At 45.2% G+C, this 15,646-nt stretch overlaps 1 protein-coding gene across 2 annotated transcripts in view; it reads right to left on the reverse strand.

Moving 5' to 3' along the window:
* The window catches only part of LOC143137786 (disks large homolog 5-like), a 67,759-nt gene that overhangs the window by 6,915 nt on the left and 45,198 nt on the right, over positions 1–15,646 (reverse strand). For both annotated transcript variants that reach the window (XM_076298105.1, XM_076298104.1), the window contains exons 10-26: positions 15,088–15,213; positions 14,348–14,480; positions 13,636–13,763; positions 13,169–13,344; positions 12,328–12,431; positions 11,559–11,651; positions 10,532–11,273; positions 10,096–10,229; positions 9,212–9,329; positions 7,435–7,561; positions 6,939–7,057; positions 5,146–5,244; positions 4,614–4,782; positions 1,936–2,098; positions 1,561–1,694; positions 1,035–1,199; positions 118–283 (exon numbers count right to left, since the gene is read on the reverse strand). In XM_076298105.1, the coding sequence (XP_076154220.1) occupies positions 118–283; positions 1,035–1,199; positions 1,561–1,694; positions 1,936–2,098; positions 4,614–4,782; positions 5,146–5,244; positions 6,939–7,057; positions 7,435–7,561; positions 9,212–9,329; positions 10,096–10,229; positions 10,532–11,273; positions 11,559–11,651; positions 12,328–12,431; positions 13,169–13,344; positions 13,636–13,763; positions 14,348–14,480; positions 15,088–15,213 (2,896 nt within the window). The remainder of the gene's footprint in view (positions 1–117; positions 284–1,034; positions 1,200–1,560; positions 1,695–1,935; positions 2,099–4,613; positions 4,783–5,145; positions 5,245–6,938; positions 7,058–7,434; positions 7,562–9,211; positions 9,330–10,095; positions 10,230–10,531; positions 11,274–11,558; positions 11,652–12,327; positions 12,432–13,168; positions 13,345–13,635; positions 13,764–14,347; positions 14,481–15,087; positions 15,214–15,646) is intronic.

Raw genomic sequence — 15,646 nt, forward strand, 5'->3', positions numbered from 1 at the left:
AAGACAATGTTGCCAAAGATACAGAACCATATGCGTGTGTGGTTGAAGCATAAGCGCAAATGTGCAAACACACGCACATCTACACACACACACACACACTCTCTCTGCACTACTTACCTCCAGGATGAGGTCTCCGGGCATGAGCCCGTCGGCGGCCCTGGCGGGGCTGTCCTCCTCCAGCCGCTCCACGTAGATGCCGTGCAGGTTGCCCCCGCAGATGGACACGCCCAGCTCACCCTGCACCCTCTGCACTGTCACCCGCCGTGGCTCCGGGAGCACACGCCTAATGTACAGGGAGAGAGAGGGAGAGAGAGAGAGAGAGAGAGAGAGAGAGAGAGATTATTATTACACTAAAGGAATCTGGAGGAAGAAAGAAAGAAATGATAAAAGAAAGGATGAAAGAAAGAAAAAACGAATGAATGAATGAATGAATCAATCAATCAATCAATCAATGAAAGGATGAATGAATGAAAAAGAAGGAAAGATCATGGAAAGGTCACGGTTATGGAAGGGAGACAGGCAGTTGAGAGAGAAGTAAGAGATGGTAGGATGGAGGGAAAGGGTGAGAGAGAAAAGAGTGAGAGAGCACTGTGGATTTAAAGGTTCCTCGATGGCCTTTCTCTAAACCCTTAGAGGGCCGGAACAGAAAAAAAATCACAGATTTTCAGCGCTTTGCCACATGCACCGCCATCTCGAAATGTCACTACATGTTGAGCTGCTTTATAAATAGTCTAAATGGAACACGCTACATTAACCCTCGACAGTCCACAACAAAAGTAAAGTAATCACCTACTGATGATCCATGGAGGGTCTTTAGAGGATGTTTCTTCACACAAAAACACTCAAGTGAGCTGAAGACTACCATCGACCTGGTGGGTTCTCGACCCTTGGTAAACTCTTGACCCTTTGACCTTGAACTCTCTGTTTATATTGAGGGCCAAGCCTGGCGCTTGTAGCCTAGGCCAAAGATCCTGGGTTGATGGCTCTCAGTATAAACGAGGCCTAATGTCTTGACCCCTTGTGGAAGCTTTTACCTGACAGAACCGCGTGGGCTAGTGGTCGGTGTGGTCTGTTTGGAGGGCGGCGTCATGGTGCCCTCGTCCTGCTCGCTCAGCGTGTCGATAGTGGAGTGGTCATCGGGGGGTGTGGCTCCGCTGCCGTGCGACGGAGGATGGCTGCTGATTGGATCAATCCTAGAACTGAGAGAACATGGGCACGGTCAACACCCCAAAACAGGGAACTCACTACGCCAACCATTCACTGATTCTAATGAGCTCAACTCTTCAGTCAGGTAGATCAGCTAATTAGTGAAATCGCCTGTGTTAAGTGCACAGACAGAACCAATACACAGTAGGACTTTTACTCCCTGAAGCCCAGGTGACTCGGTAGATAGGTAATGCAATGTGTATGAGTTGGTAGTATTGGGGCATTGGGATGGCAGTATTGGGGCATTGGGATGATAGTGCCCTGGCAGTATTGGGGCATTGGGATGGCAGATGCCTGGGCCATTGGGATAGCACTGAGGGCACTGGGATAGGGTCAGGGGCAGTAGGCGGGTACCTGGAGCGCGAGTGGTTGCCCAGTTGGTACATGTGAGGGTTGTACTGGGCCAGGATGGTGACTGTGTCACACTGCTGACCAATGATCAGCCGCGCCTGCTGCTCTGTAGCATTCCGCAGGTTTATGCCATTAAACTGGGGGGAGAGAGAGAGAGAGAGAGAGATAGAGAGAGAGAGAGAGAGAGAGAGAGAGGAAATGTCGAAAAGACAAAAAGTTAACAATGACAGTGATAAAGGTGAATTTAGAGTAAGTGTACAAGAATCAGAAAGCCTTTTACAGTTTTTTTTTTACTCCAATGATGCAGCTATTTTCATGCTATGAGTCAGAGCATCTTTCAATCTTTAAAAGTGAAGACTGATATTCTAACAGCAATACCTCCAACAGCTGGTCCCCAAACTCCAGCTGGTACTGGTGAGCGATGCTGCCTCCCGTCACCTTGGAGACAAAGATGCCGCCGTTCTCCCCGCCAACGATGGAGATGCCCAGTGGCTCGGCCCCTTTGTGGATGGTCACGGCGCGCGGCTCCTCCAGATACGGCCTGGACACACATTAATCATCATCGTTATGAGTCAGGATTCTCGCTATATTAAACCCAACACAGAAACTTATATATTGCTTCTTTGCAGTCCAACAGTTTTCCCTCATACGTTACTGGTCACATGCAGTTACACTATCTGATATTGTTTGTGGTGTGCTTTCGCTTGCGTTCATGGGGACAGGATTTAGCAAGGCTGGGTTTGAACAGACTGCAGGCTAGGGCGAGCTGTACAAGTGTATTGTGTACCAAGACAAAGCAGGGTTGCACTAAATTAGGCTTGGATGAGATGGATGAGGTTTGGTAAAGCAACACTAGGCTGTGATGGCCGTGACTTATCTTAAAATGGGCCAGGGTCTCCTGTTGATTAGATTAACAAAAGGAAGATTAAAGCTGCTGTTAGAAATATTTTTTGAAATAAAGTTTTTACGGGATACAATTTAACTGCATTTACACATTACTAGATAGATAAAGAGATAAAGAGAGATACATTTTTTTTTAAAAAAACCTTGTGGTGTTGAAATAAATGACTAAATGATGAAATTCTAGTTTCTCTAATCTGGAATGAATTGCAGTACGGTCCAAATATATGAAGAAATATGGAACTTCAAAAGCGACACGTATCCTTGCCTACCATTTACTTTACAAGTGCCCAGTGTACTGGAGGGGGCGGTTTAGTGTCCTTAAACAGCACCTTGCTTTGTATATTTATTTTATGTTCATTAATATTTCCATATGCATTTTTCTCCTATTCCATTAGTCCATGGTCCATTGTCAGATCAATATCTGAGGTAGGGGTGAGCAGCAGGTGGAAAGGCATTGATATTATTGTGACGCTGTTTTTCATTACATAACAACAGTGAATTTAAAAGAAGAACAGCTTGCTTTTTTCTTGCAAGGGTAGATCTGGTGGATTTAGAGATAGGCTGAGAATAGGATAAACTGATTCTTGGTGTCCTCAAATAGGCCGTTTTGTTTTGTTCAGAACACAGGGACCAAATAAAGCTGAGGAGCTCCGGAGATGTGACCCATGCAGTGACTCTCTCAGCCCCAAATCATCAGACTCATGCAGCCGCTCTAGGTCCAACCCAAGAGGAAAACACAACGCTCAAGCTCCAGTCACAAACAAGCATTCAGCTAGCAACCCAGGAAAGGAAATCTGGCTAAAGAGAGGAAAATTCTCTAGAGGAAGGGGACTAAGTGCAGGAAATGTGCATGAAAGCCTGTTGAAGTGCAACAATGTCAGTGATGGAGAGGAGACATTCACATTGAAGAGACAAAACAAGAGAAAAAAGAGTTGGTGGAAGGGTATGTCCCAAAATACCATCAGTTCCTCAGAGGTTTCTATCTACAAAGTTATCAAAAAGTTCAGTTGCAGCAAGTATACTTGAAGATTGCAGACCATGTACAATTACATTTAAAGCATGGGCTGCATTGCAGATTTCCACAGAAATTCCCAGTGCTTCAGTGATATTAATCAAATATGTGATTTTGAACTCCTATCCTTTCTCAAGTGTCGTGAATATCAAATTAAATAAGCTTGATAAATGTCACCCTTTCATACTGCATATCGAATAAAATAAGTTTAATAAATTTCACCCTTTGATAAACTAAATTGAATTCGATTGAGTCAGGCGAGCAAGGCTCCCTCTCGGTCCTGATGCTTGTGATTTGGGACATCCCCATCTCCCGGGTGTGAGTGCGGATGGATCAGAACCAACCTTAAGCTCCTCAGAGAGGCGAACTTGGGCCGGAGGGGCCGAGGGAGCCTCGGAAAGGATTTGTTACACAACAGACGTCTGAAAGAGTCGCAGAAGGACACAGAGAGGGGGAGAGGGAGCGGGAGGACGGTGAAGTCAAAGAGGCTGAGAGAGGAAGAGGACGGCGAGGAAGAGGAAGAGCGAGACGCGGCGCGTTTGGTCATGAGAGATGACGAGAGGGGTGAGTTTTTATGGCCAGTTTCCTGTACTTGGGTTAATCATAGTTCTAGGCGTAAAGGTTTTTTGAACTAAAAATGTTCATTGAAATGTTCCTTTAGTCTAGAACTGGTCTTAATCCATGGATGGGTAACTGGCCCTAAGGGTTTAAAGTGTAAGGCAGTTTAAAAAAACAAAACAACAACAAAAAAAACAGAAAGAGGTGGATGAACAGATACAAAAAGTCATCGCCATTTTCCTTTTTCTTGGCAGATCTGCTGTCAGAAGAAACAGAATTGTCTGTGGGAAGTTAGTGAAGTGACATTTCATTTGGTGGCATTTGTTAAAACAAACCTGATGTGGGTCACTAGCTGAAATGTCAGTTAATCCACCAGGGACACGGTGGTACATGACACCCTTCTTCGACTCATGACAGAACCTCTAGACAACTCCACCAATTACGTAACAACCCCACAGATCACTAAATGTTAAGGTGAAATGAAGCCGACAGCTGGAGACTTTGATGCTCTCAGTATAATTATGTAGCCTTCGTAAAGAGCATTAGTTCTTCAAAGAGTAGAGATTTTAATGTCTGATTGTACCTGTCATTTCTCCGGTCTCCAATTGGTGCAGGGCTGACAGACAGCCTGACGTGGGAGGAAATGGAGCCTTGTGATTGGCTGCTGACGAAGGAGGTGGTCTCTAGGTTGAGGGGGGATAGAGGAGGGGTGATGAGACTGGTGGTGCTGCAGTCCGAGTGGGATAGGGAGCCTAGAGGGACAAAAAGGGCAGAGCAAAAGAAAGAACACAATTAAGTTAGTCTAAAGGGGATGGTCATGACTTTTTTTAATGTTGTTTTGCTTGTTTTTTTATTTATATTTTTACCTTACCCATGTTAATTTCTACTCTTAATTAATCAACATTAACTGTGAAGCACTTATGGTGCAATTTCTGCTGCTTTTAAAGGTGCCACATGTGATGCGACTTGACTTGTGGCACCTTGTGACAGCTAATCACCTCTCCTACATGACATGACTGTGGTACTGTGGCAAACAGCTGTATTCTCCAGCCACATGCGTGCCAATTGTTGCTATGGTGTTCTGAAGGATGTAGGTTTGGGCTTTGTAGCTTTACCTCTGTCGGAGCCCTGTGTGGAGCCTTGCGCGGAGCGCATGTATCGGGGCGTTGAGGGGATCTTGATTCGCTCAGCGCGATACTGACTGCTTACCCCACCTGCCAAAGTCGGAGAGAGAAGAGAGGAGAGATGAGTACACTATGCCACTGGGTTATGTACTTCTTACTGTACAGCAGGGGTCTCAAACACCCGGCCCGCGGGCCAAATCCGGCCCGCGTCCGGCCCAATTCCGGCCCGCGACGTATGTCAAAATAATAACATAATCCGGCCCTTCAGACTTTTTAATTGCGGCAAACAACGATACTGATTAAAATAGACGATAGTTCCAAGTACGGTGACAAATCTCATGTGTACTCTGCTCCACTATGTGCTAGACATCCAGAGCTTCATTCAAACCCAAAATCGCTGCGCAAAGTTTTCAGGAAATACACAAAGACGTGCATTTGTAATGACGCGGAAGCGATTTAAGCAGAAATAGGCCTACACCAAATGTTGACGTTTACGTGTGATGAAGTCTTAGGTAGGCTATGTTATTCACCTATTCTAAATCTGAAGGAGAAGATCCTTTTGGAGATTATGGTCGATCGTCTATTGAATGGAGGTGCGTCTGCGTGTACGACGGTGTCCACTAAGCATACCATGCTTATTTCGACCCTCTGCCCAACATAGCTTGGAGGTTGCAGTGGTAATCGTGATGATAGTGTCCGTAATGGACGTGGTACAGACAGCAGGGCTAGTAGAAATAGGGCTCTAAACTACAAAGTCACCCGCAATATGATGCAAACTTCTGGGTACTCAGATTACCCGCGATAGGAACTGATTTGACCAGAATACTTTATTGTAGGCCTTGTGGTTTAGAAACCATATACATCTTAGGGGTTGGTATACATCTTAGGTGTTTTCCTGTTAATTTGTTATGTGGGTAATATGAAAAAAGGAAAGTAAACCTGCTCAAATATGTTCATCCAGTATTTACTGAAAGGTGCATAATTTGAGGTGCTTGCATGCCATCCAGTGGCAAATTAGATGGGTAAATGTATCCCCTTCATAAACTTTTGTTTTACTCAAAGATTTGTACATTTACAGTAGGACTTTATCTCTCACCACTTTCAAGCCATGGCCTTTTGAAATTTTGATATAAAAATCCAATGGTGTTGCTTTCTTAACCCTGACGCCTATAGTTTGCCAGGTTTAAAAAAGTTATGAGAGGAAAATATTTTTATTTGGTGTGAAACACACACATACCTGTTTTTATGCTTTTCATTTGTTTTATAATTTGTATTAATATTTATTTTATCATTATTTTATTTAGAAGCTAAGGTTGCTAGCACAGGTGTCTAAAACTAGATAAAAACACTTGCACTTTCTGTTTGCAGTTTTGTGTGGTATTTGAAAAAAAAAACATTGCATTTTCAAAAATAGCCGGCCCTCCAATGAGATGACGTTGGCCGAATTGGCCCCCAGCTCATTTGAGTTTGAGACCCCTGCTGTACAGCTTATGGAGGACTTACCAAACCAGCAATAAATTAGAGCTCGTTAACAGCATTGTAGACACTGCACAAGTCACTAACCTCTGTGCATTGATTAAAGAACAAGGGGAGACATGATCTCCATTTCCCTTCCACAGAAAAAACAACACCACACCACACGTATCTACCTGCCCATGCCACAGCCTCATGAGTCTGGTGTGTTAGTAGACCAGGGTGTGGGGTGGTATTAAGATGTGATGTGTGATATGTGTGTGTGTGTGTGTGTGTGTGTGTGTGTGTGTGTGTGTGTGTGTTCAGCCCACCGTGTCTGGCGCTGGAGGGCAGGGAGTTGGTGCTGTGTGGAGTGCGGCGAGCGCCATCGCTCAGCTCACTGGAGCGCTTGTGGCTGAGGTCCAGACTCAGACGGCCCTGGTGCTGAGGACTGGACACACAATACAACACAGAGAGAGAGAGAGAGAGAGAGAGAGAGAAAGAGAGAAAGAAAGAGAGAGAGAAAGAAAGAAAGACATCTTATCAGGTTATCATAGAAGAGGAGAGACAATTTAAAACCCTGTTTGCCCAATCATTTTTGAAAAAGTGTTCATTTACAGTATGTTTTCTTACATTGTTGTTATCAGTGACTTTTTATACAATTACATGTTTTTGTAGAATGTTTTGGTGTTATGAGAGAGAGAGAGAGAGAGAGAGAGAAAGAGAGAGAGAGAGAGAGATTACAAATCAATGCAGTCCAGATTCCCGTCGAGTTTTATTGAGTTTTTTTGTTGATTCTTCTGGAGCTTGCCGTAAGCGCGAGCATACCTGTTGCGTGAGTGTGGTGCGGGAGGGCAGGTGTTGCTGTTGACCCAGTGGCTCCAGGCTGTGTACACAGGGTTGTGCATCACCGTGGTGACAGCCGGACAGGGAGACAGGCCACGAGGGGAGGGCTCTGTCAATACAGAAACAAATTTAGGACATAAATTACAAACAAGGGAATTACTCAGTCCAAATGATACTTTTACAATTATATTCCAAGTATTATTATTATTGGTAGTATTATTATAATAATACTTTTAAATGATAATAGATATACAGTAATGTACATAGTTTACTAAAGGTACACTAAATATGGTTTTCAGACATTTAGGGGATATACTGATGGACATGTGGAGCAAGAGGAGAATGGAGAAAGAGAGAAGTGTCTGTGTGTGTACGTGTGTTGAGTGTCTGTGTGTGTACGTATGTTGAGAGTGTCTGTCTGTGTCTGTGTGTGTGTGTGTGTGTGTGTGTGTGTGTGTGTGTGTGTGTGTGTGTGTGTGTGTGTACCAGTGGCGGCTGGTGGTTAAAAAAATAACGGAGGAAGGAATGTCTGCTTGATTGGCGTTAGTGGCAAATGTGAGGTTGTGATGGTGTTGGTGGCATATGTGAACAATTAGAGTATGTAGGCCGCCTACCCAGACACATTTATAGCAGCAGTATGTACTATGTAGCATTTTAACTGGCAATGTTGTGCAATAAATGCTGTTCTGACATTCTCTGGGGGGGGGGGGGGCGAAAGGCAAATGTTATTGAAGACGTCATTAAAGGAATGCATCATGGTCTGAAACATTCATTAACAATGTTACCATCCAAAGATACATTTAGAACGGTGAAAACAAGAACATAACAACAAGAACCTTATTTAACAAGGCATAACTTGGATGATTATAACAACTCATAACTATCCAAAAATCAGTATCACCAAGTGAACTGTCTACGTATGTGACAGGCCAGCAGTAGGCTATGGCTGATTGTTTTCTGTGCTAACGTTACCAATTAGCCATGAGTAGCCTATTTGTCTGACTATGTAGCATTCAGTAGCCTACACTAGCCTTACCATCTTGTTTTGGAATATGAATTTTTGGAGCTGGTCTTCCTGCTTTGATAAACATTCATCATACATCAGTGTATTCGCAGTGTATTTGAATGTATAAAAGATTTGAGATTGTCCTCTGATTCCATTGTACAGTTTATTTCACGAGCAAACAACAAACAAGCTTTCCGTTCAACCTAAGATTCGTAGACTGCAGATGACGTTCTTGAACCGTTGCCGCTAAAAACAGCACCCCCTATCGCAATTGAAAATTACTGTACGGAGGAGCTTCCTCCCTTGGCCATTGAAAACGACGTGATTCACGAGCCGCTGGGGTCCGAGGCGTTTATAATGGACTTCAATGAGGGGCTTGAGGAGGAAGCTCCTCCATGCAGTAATTTTCAATAGCGATAGGGGTGCTGTTGGCATTTTGACCTAGGGGAACGATTTTGTTCATTCAAAGTGTTAAAAATAGTAATATTAACAGTAATTTATCAGATTAGTAATTCACTTTATATATTTTTTATTTTTCTTTGAAATTTTAGGGAGGGTGTTCCTCCCTTTCCTCAATGAAGGAGCCTCCACTGGTGTGTACATGTGTGTGTAGATGTGTTGAGAGTGTGTGTTTGTTCGTTCCTGTGTGTGTGAGACTGTATGTGTGTGTGAGACTGTGTGTGCGTGCGTGTGTGTGTGTGTGTGTGAGAGAGACTGCGTGCGTGCGTGCGGGTGTGTGTGTGAGAGACTCACGTCCTGGCAGAGGCCCGTGGTAGCCCGGCGGGGGGAAGCCCATGTGAGCGTGAGGTGGGGTGGGGGAGAAGTCGACGGGCCCGAGGGAGTCTGGAGAGCGCTCGTCTTTGGCGTACGCCTGAACAAAACACAGGCCCAACATGTGAGCATGACTCATCACAGTCAATCAGCAGCACGTCATGGACAAGGAAGTTGCACTGGACAACGTCTAGCTCTCCAAACACATTTATTTGATCAACAACACACAACACATTGCAGTGCAGCATACGTCATCTGACAATGGTTCAATGGTTCACTTAGTGTGTGCATGCAGAAACAATAATAAAAGGTATAAATCACATCTACATAACAATAATCGGTGCTGGCAAATGGAGTGGACTTAGATGTACTGTGTACCATCACTACATTGCTGCTTTAAATACAATAACACACACTTTTTCTCACAGTGCTGAGACATAAGAGTTCAAGTTCAAGAAGTTTATTGTCATGTACTCATAAAAGGAATAATAAGTAATTCAATTATTTTGCACAAGAGCCAGCTCAACTTTAAAGAATAAATTAAAAGTAGTAATTAAAAAGGTATATTGTGTGTGTGTATGGGGGGGGTATGGTGTGTGTGTGTGGATGTGTGAGGGGGGGGGGGGTGTAATGGGGTGTGTGGGAGGGTGATGATGAATAGGAAGCAGCTTGAGTGATGGTTTAGAGATGTGTCAGGTACGCTGGTGTTGTATTTGAAGGCGGACTCACGGCCGAATACCCAATTGGAGCCATTTGGGCTGTGTAACATCATATGTCTAAGTTTATCACCAGAGTTTGGCACCTACTTAATAGTGTTTGGGTGTGCGTTACTCTGCCACCTGTACAGGTGTGCTGGTGTGTGTTACCTGCATAGGTATGGGGATCTTGAGAGGGGTGAGCTGTCGGCGTGGGGCGGGGGCAGAGCTGGGTCTGGGCCTCTTCATCTCCTGCTCCGGGCCGGTTCTGACCGCTACGTCCTCTCGGGTCCTGAGCTCTCCTCCTAGTTGTCCGGAGGAATGACCCGAAATCAAAATCCCTTTTCAATTAGGACTTAACAACATAATTGAGATGCAATTGTTTTGCCATATTTGGTTTTCGGTTTATAGTAGTGACTATTGTATTAATTGTATTAATAAACTACTTTGTTAACATCAAGAAGAATCAAAAATATATACTGAGAAACAGATTTAGAAATGAAAGTTTAGAAAATGGTTGGTGTTTCCAAAATCATTAATCGTATCCAGTAATAATGTAATTGTAATATTGACCCAAATGATTGTCATTTTGATCGAGCAGTCCTACCTCCTGGGGCGGATGGTGGGGGGCACTGGGAGGGGGTGGACGGCGGGGAGCCGGTGGTGAGAGTGGAGTCCGACGCCGAACTGCTCTGCTGCTTGTGCTTGTACTTGAAGGAGTCGCTCCGCGTGGGAGGCGTCGGGGGGGTGGCCGGGGCGTCAGTCCGAGGGCTCTGGGGCCGGGCCTTGGACAGCGTGACGTAGTCCAGCTTGGTGGGCGTGTCGGGCCGCTTGAAGATGTCGGCGTCGAAGATGGGCTTCCGCCGCTTGGCCGTCACGCGGAATATGGAGAGCGGCGCCGCGGCGTCCGGCGAAGAAGACGACGACGACGACGACAACGGCGGCCCTCCCGCCAGCACCCGGGGCCACGTGTCTCCGCTGCTCCTCTGGGGCGTGTGGCTCTTTTCCGGGGGCATGTCCACCGCGACGCTGACGCACTCGACGGCAGTTGTCGTTGCCGTCGCCGCGGAAACGGAGGCCGGGTGGAACGTCAGCGGCCGCTTGGCCTGGTGCGGGCTGGCAGCGAGGTGGCGCTGGTAGCACACCACGTCCTGGTAGGGGGGCGGGCTGGGCTCGACCGACGCCGGGCTCTCGGGGGAGTAGATGTCCGTCTGCGTGGAGCTGTTGTGCCGCAGGTTGCGGCAGTTGCGCGCCAGGACCTCGGCGCCGGGCAGCTTCCCGCTCGGGCTCTTGTCCAGCTCACGGGCCACTTCGAACAGACTCTGACCCGACAGGCTCTGAGGGAAGAACTAGGACAGGAATCATGGAAAGATGATCAGTCAGTAGCACCCTAAAAAACAACTACAGCTGCAGACTTCAGCACTTCACTTGATTTGTGAAACTGCTCCTACTGGGAGCATCACTTCTTGATGACTATCTGCTGCTTGTGTTCAGGTGCGTGTTTAGTCAGACCTTGCATACGGGCAGTGCTAAAGTATGTTCTTTCATTAACAGATGTCATTTAAAGTAACTGTGCTCTAGCTAACACATGTATATGTGCAAGTGTGTGTGTGTATGTGTGTGTGTGCATTCACCTTGAGAAGTGAGAGGCTCAGCGAATCACGACAGTCCCTTAGAAGCGACTCACACTCACTTAGTGATCTGTTATCCAGAGCGATCCCATTTATCTGTCACCAGAGAGAGAAATGGGGGGGGGGGGGGTTATACCTGCATGAGTGTGTCTGAGCATGAAAGCATGAGAATACCCTTAACTCTTCTTTCAAGGCAGTTACAAGACTGTCTCAATTAGCCATGGCCACCTCAGAACCCGTACGCCTCCAAGCTTAACATCTCTTACACATCAGCTCTGACTCATCCGAGCAAGTGCAATTTGGATGATGACTAAACCAGTAAGAGAGTGAGTGAATGTTTGTGTGTGTGTGTATGTATGTGTTCTTGTGTATGTTTGTGTGTGTGTGTGTGTGTGTGTGTGTGTGTGTATGTATGTATGTATGTGTGTGTTCTTGTGTATGTTGGTGTGTCTGTGTGTGTGTTCGTGTGTGTGTGTGTTCGTGTGTATGTTTGAGTGTGTGTGTGTGTGTGTGTGTATATGTGTATGTGTATGTATGTATGTGTGTGTTCGTGTGTATGTTTGTGTGTGTGTGTGTGCACACTGAAGTCTTGTGTAGTAGTGAGCTCAGTGCTCATACATAAAGATGGAACAGGGGGAGATTATCTTTAGTTTGTGTGATCATATTTCTCTCTAAGACGTTGGGGGGGGGAGTGTATCTATGTGAGGCTGTGTTGTGGCTGCGCTCCAGTGGAACACTGATGGATGTAGAGGAAGACAGTGTTGGGGCTTACAGCGATGAGCCGGTCCCCGATGGTCAGAGAGCCGTCTTTGGCAGCGGGGCTGCCGGGGGCGACCGACGCAACAAACACGCCGCTCTCCAGGCCGATGCCACTGTCTGTGTAACAGAGGAAAACGAACACACACAGCAATCTTATGATACGACACGACACGCCATCTTTGATTTGATGAACACACACAGACGACAGAACACACACAGACGACAGAACACACACAGCAATCGTATGATACGACACACAACACAGCATCTTTGATTTGATGAACACACACAGACGACAGAACACACACAGACGACAGAACACACACAGACGACAGAACACACACACATCTTATTACAGCCAGAGGTGTAAAAGTCCTGCCACATTTTTTCCCAACTATTCACTTAATCAGCTGATTCTAATTAGCACAACTCTTAAGCCAGGAAGATCAGCTAATTAGTGAAATCACCTATGTTAAGCACACAGGTAGAACCAATACATGGCAGGACTTTGACTTTCTGAAGCCGGACTTTTACATCTCTGATTACAGCAAATTATTATTATATGTTCACATTTCTATTGCTCTTCTTATGCGCTACAACTGCAGTGCCAAGTCTCTTCCTGATCATTCATTTCCCAGTGGACTTGAATTATTAAAACATCATGGATTTCTTCTTGAAAATAAGACACTCAGACCCTTCACAGACCAAATAAGCTGTAACTCAATGTTGTAGGGGTAGATCCCCAGAAAAGCTGGCTACTCTTCCATTAAGTTACATTTTGCTTTTCACATTAGTGAATTCCACATTCCTTGAACCAATGAACAAATGCCCAAAGACCGGCGATTATCCCCCACCTTTATGGCCGGCCAGGTTTAAGTGGATGGGGGTGATGATGCGGCCGCCCAGGGACTTCCGCCTGCGCACCACCATGTTGATCACCCCACCCCCACTGAGCACGGCCTTGATGACCTGTTTCCTGTCCTTATTGGCCAGGTCCACGTCATTTATCTTCAACAACCAATCATTCACTCTGAGCAGAACAGGAAAAGGAGGATACTGGTTACAAACAGGTTACAAGCATAACCCCAGGAATATACTACCAAGAAATATACTACATTTTACTACCTACAAATACACTACATGGTATAGACTACCAACAAATATTCTACATGGTAAACACTACCAGCAAATAAGTGTCTGTGGCCTCGAATAAATACACACAGAGATGTGATTGGATATAATACATGATGTGATGTGATTTGCTTTTGTGGTTTTTGAGAGCATAATGTCCAAGATAAAAGAGGTACGAGTCACTCTTTACCTCAACCTTCCATCAGCAACACTTCCTTTGTCCACCTTCGTAACAAATATTCCACAGTCTCCCGGTAAATACGGATCATTTACCCCTTCTGCTATGTCGAAACCCAGTGCCTTCAAATCCATGTCATCCTGCAAAGCATCAGGAAGTTTAAAGGTTAAATCAACATATGATGTTTAATGCCACTAGAGACCATAGCAGGAAGAACATAAAACATTTCTTCCGTATTTTCCATTGTTATCAGTAGAGCCAATGTTATTCCACTGTATTTCTCCAATAATTAATATCTAGTCAATGGATTACCAGTACTTTTCCAGTGACTATGCAAATAGTGACATAATCTGTGAGCACACCTAGCCCCTTAACTTAAGAGCTCTTCAGATAGAATACAGAGCCCGCTCTGTCCCGCACCCTCCCGCCTCACCGGTCATCTGAAAGACAACGCAAAACTGAAGTGCCCACACCGCCACCTCAAAAGCGGGTATTTTCTTGATTCGTGCATGTAAGCGGCAAGAATCTCGAGACGTTTTGCCCGCCTGCCTCTCATTGAAAATGAATTGAATAACTAGCGGGTGTTGCTTCTCCTGTGAAAAGCCCTTTATTTATTTATTTATTTGTTTGTTTGTTTGTTTGTTTGTTTGTTTGTTTGTCCGGTCACTGTAATAGATACTTGTCTATGACGACTATCTTTGATAAGTAAAAAAAAAACCCTCACCCTGTCCTTCTCAAACTCCACCACCTCTGTCTCCCACTCCAGCGAGTCGGTGTCGATGGCCGAGTCGTGGGAGTTGTGGGCCATCAGCTGTCTGAACCGGGCCTCCTTCTCCAGCTGGTCCTCCATCTTCTCCCTGGAGAAACGCAATGCAACGCCACAGCCAGGTGTCAGGCCATGAAAAGTGATCAGAAAACTTCTGATTCTTTCAGTAAACTCTTCAGTCAAAAGATCATGTTAGACATTAGTCAAAACTCTGACATTACCATTTTTTAAATGAAATTTCCTTAAACCTATATGCAATAGGCTAATTAACCCCAATTCACCTTGTACTTGTGCCATGAAAATTACAGCAGAATTTAGGTTTTAGAATGGTTGGTGTCCAGGAGTACATACAACTCACAACCACCAGATGGCAATAAAAACACATAAAGTTGAAGAGATAGAAAAATGAGATGTAAAGTATTTTACTGGCATAGCCTGGGGTTATTTCCATTGTGTGACTCTGGTTAAATATAAAATCGGATTAATAATTTAAAGTCCTCAGTGAGGAGAGAAAGTTTACAAGCAGTTACAAAAGTTCTGGGAGCGGAAGAGGCCTAAATTATGTGGATTTGTGTGCACTAGGGGGTATGAAACTGTATGTCTACCTGTGTGTGTGTGTGTGTGTGTGTGTGTGTGTGTGTGTGTGTGTGTGTGTGTGTGTGTGTGTGAGAGTGTGAGAGTGAGTGTAGCAGGCTTACTTCAGCTCCTTCAGTTCCCGCACAGCGTCATTCTTCTGTTTTCTCGTGTCGTCCAAGTTGCGGAGTGCATCGGCCAGGTCACTCACAGCCCGATCTCTCTCTCTCCTCAGGTTGTCACACAGGGTCCTGCACACAGGGGGCAGCATTGCACCAGTCAAACACACTGCATCTGGACAGCTCTGGAAAAAGCATAAGAGACCACTGAACATTTTTCTGATGTCATCCTACACTTGCCGAGTGACATTCGAATGAGTTGACGGGCAAATTTGCAGCGGTCTCTTAGTTTTGAATATGACCGTCAATCATTCGAATGTCACTCAGCAACCGTAGGATGACATCAGAAAAAGTGGTGCAGTGGTTTCTTAATTTTGTCCAGAGCTGTGCATGCACCATATGCCTCTACTGTACAGTCTCCACTGCTGACAGGGTGCCCACTCTGTATTCAGTCTCTGCTGTTCAACATCAACTACAACTTTGTTGCATCACAGGTCTTCAAAACTATCAAACCCCTTTATAACAATAAAAGTAGATTAGTAAACAGAGGTTACTTCTGAATACT

This window comes from Alosa pseudoharengus, unplaced genomic scaffold (assembly GCF_046254945.1).
Source record: "Alosa pseudoharengus isolate Yale_2024_CS ecotype anadromous, Long Island Sound unplaced genomic scaffold, YU_APseudo_1.1 YU_APseudo_1.1_scf_21, whole genome shotgun sequence".
NCBI lineage: Eukaryota > Metazoa > Chordata > Actinopteri > Clupeiformes > Clupeidae > Alosa > Alosa pseudoharengus.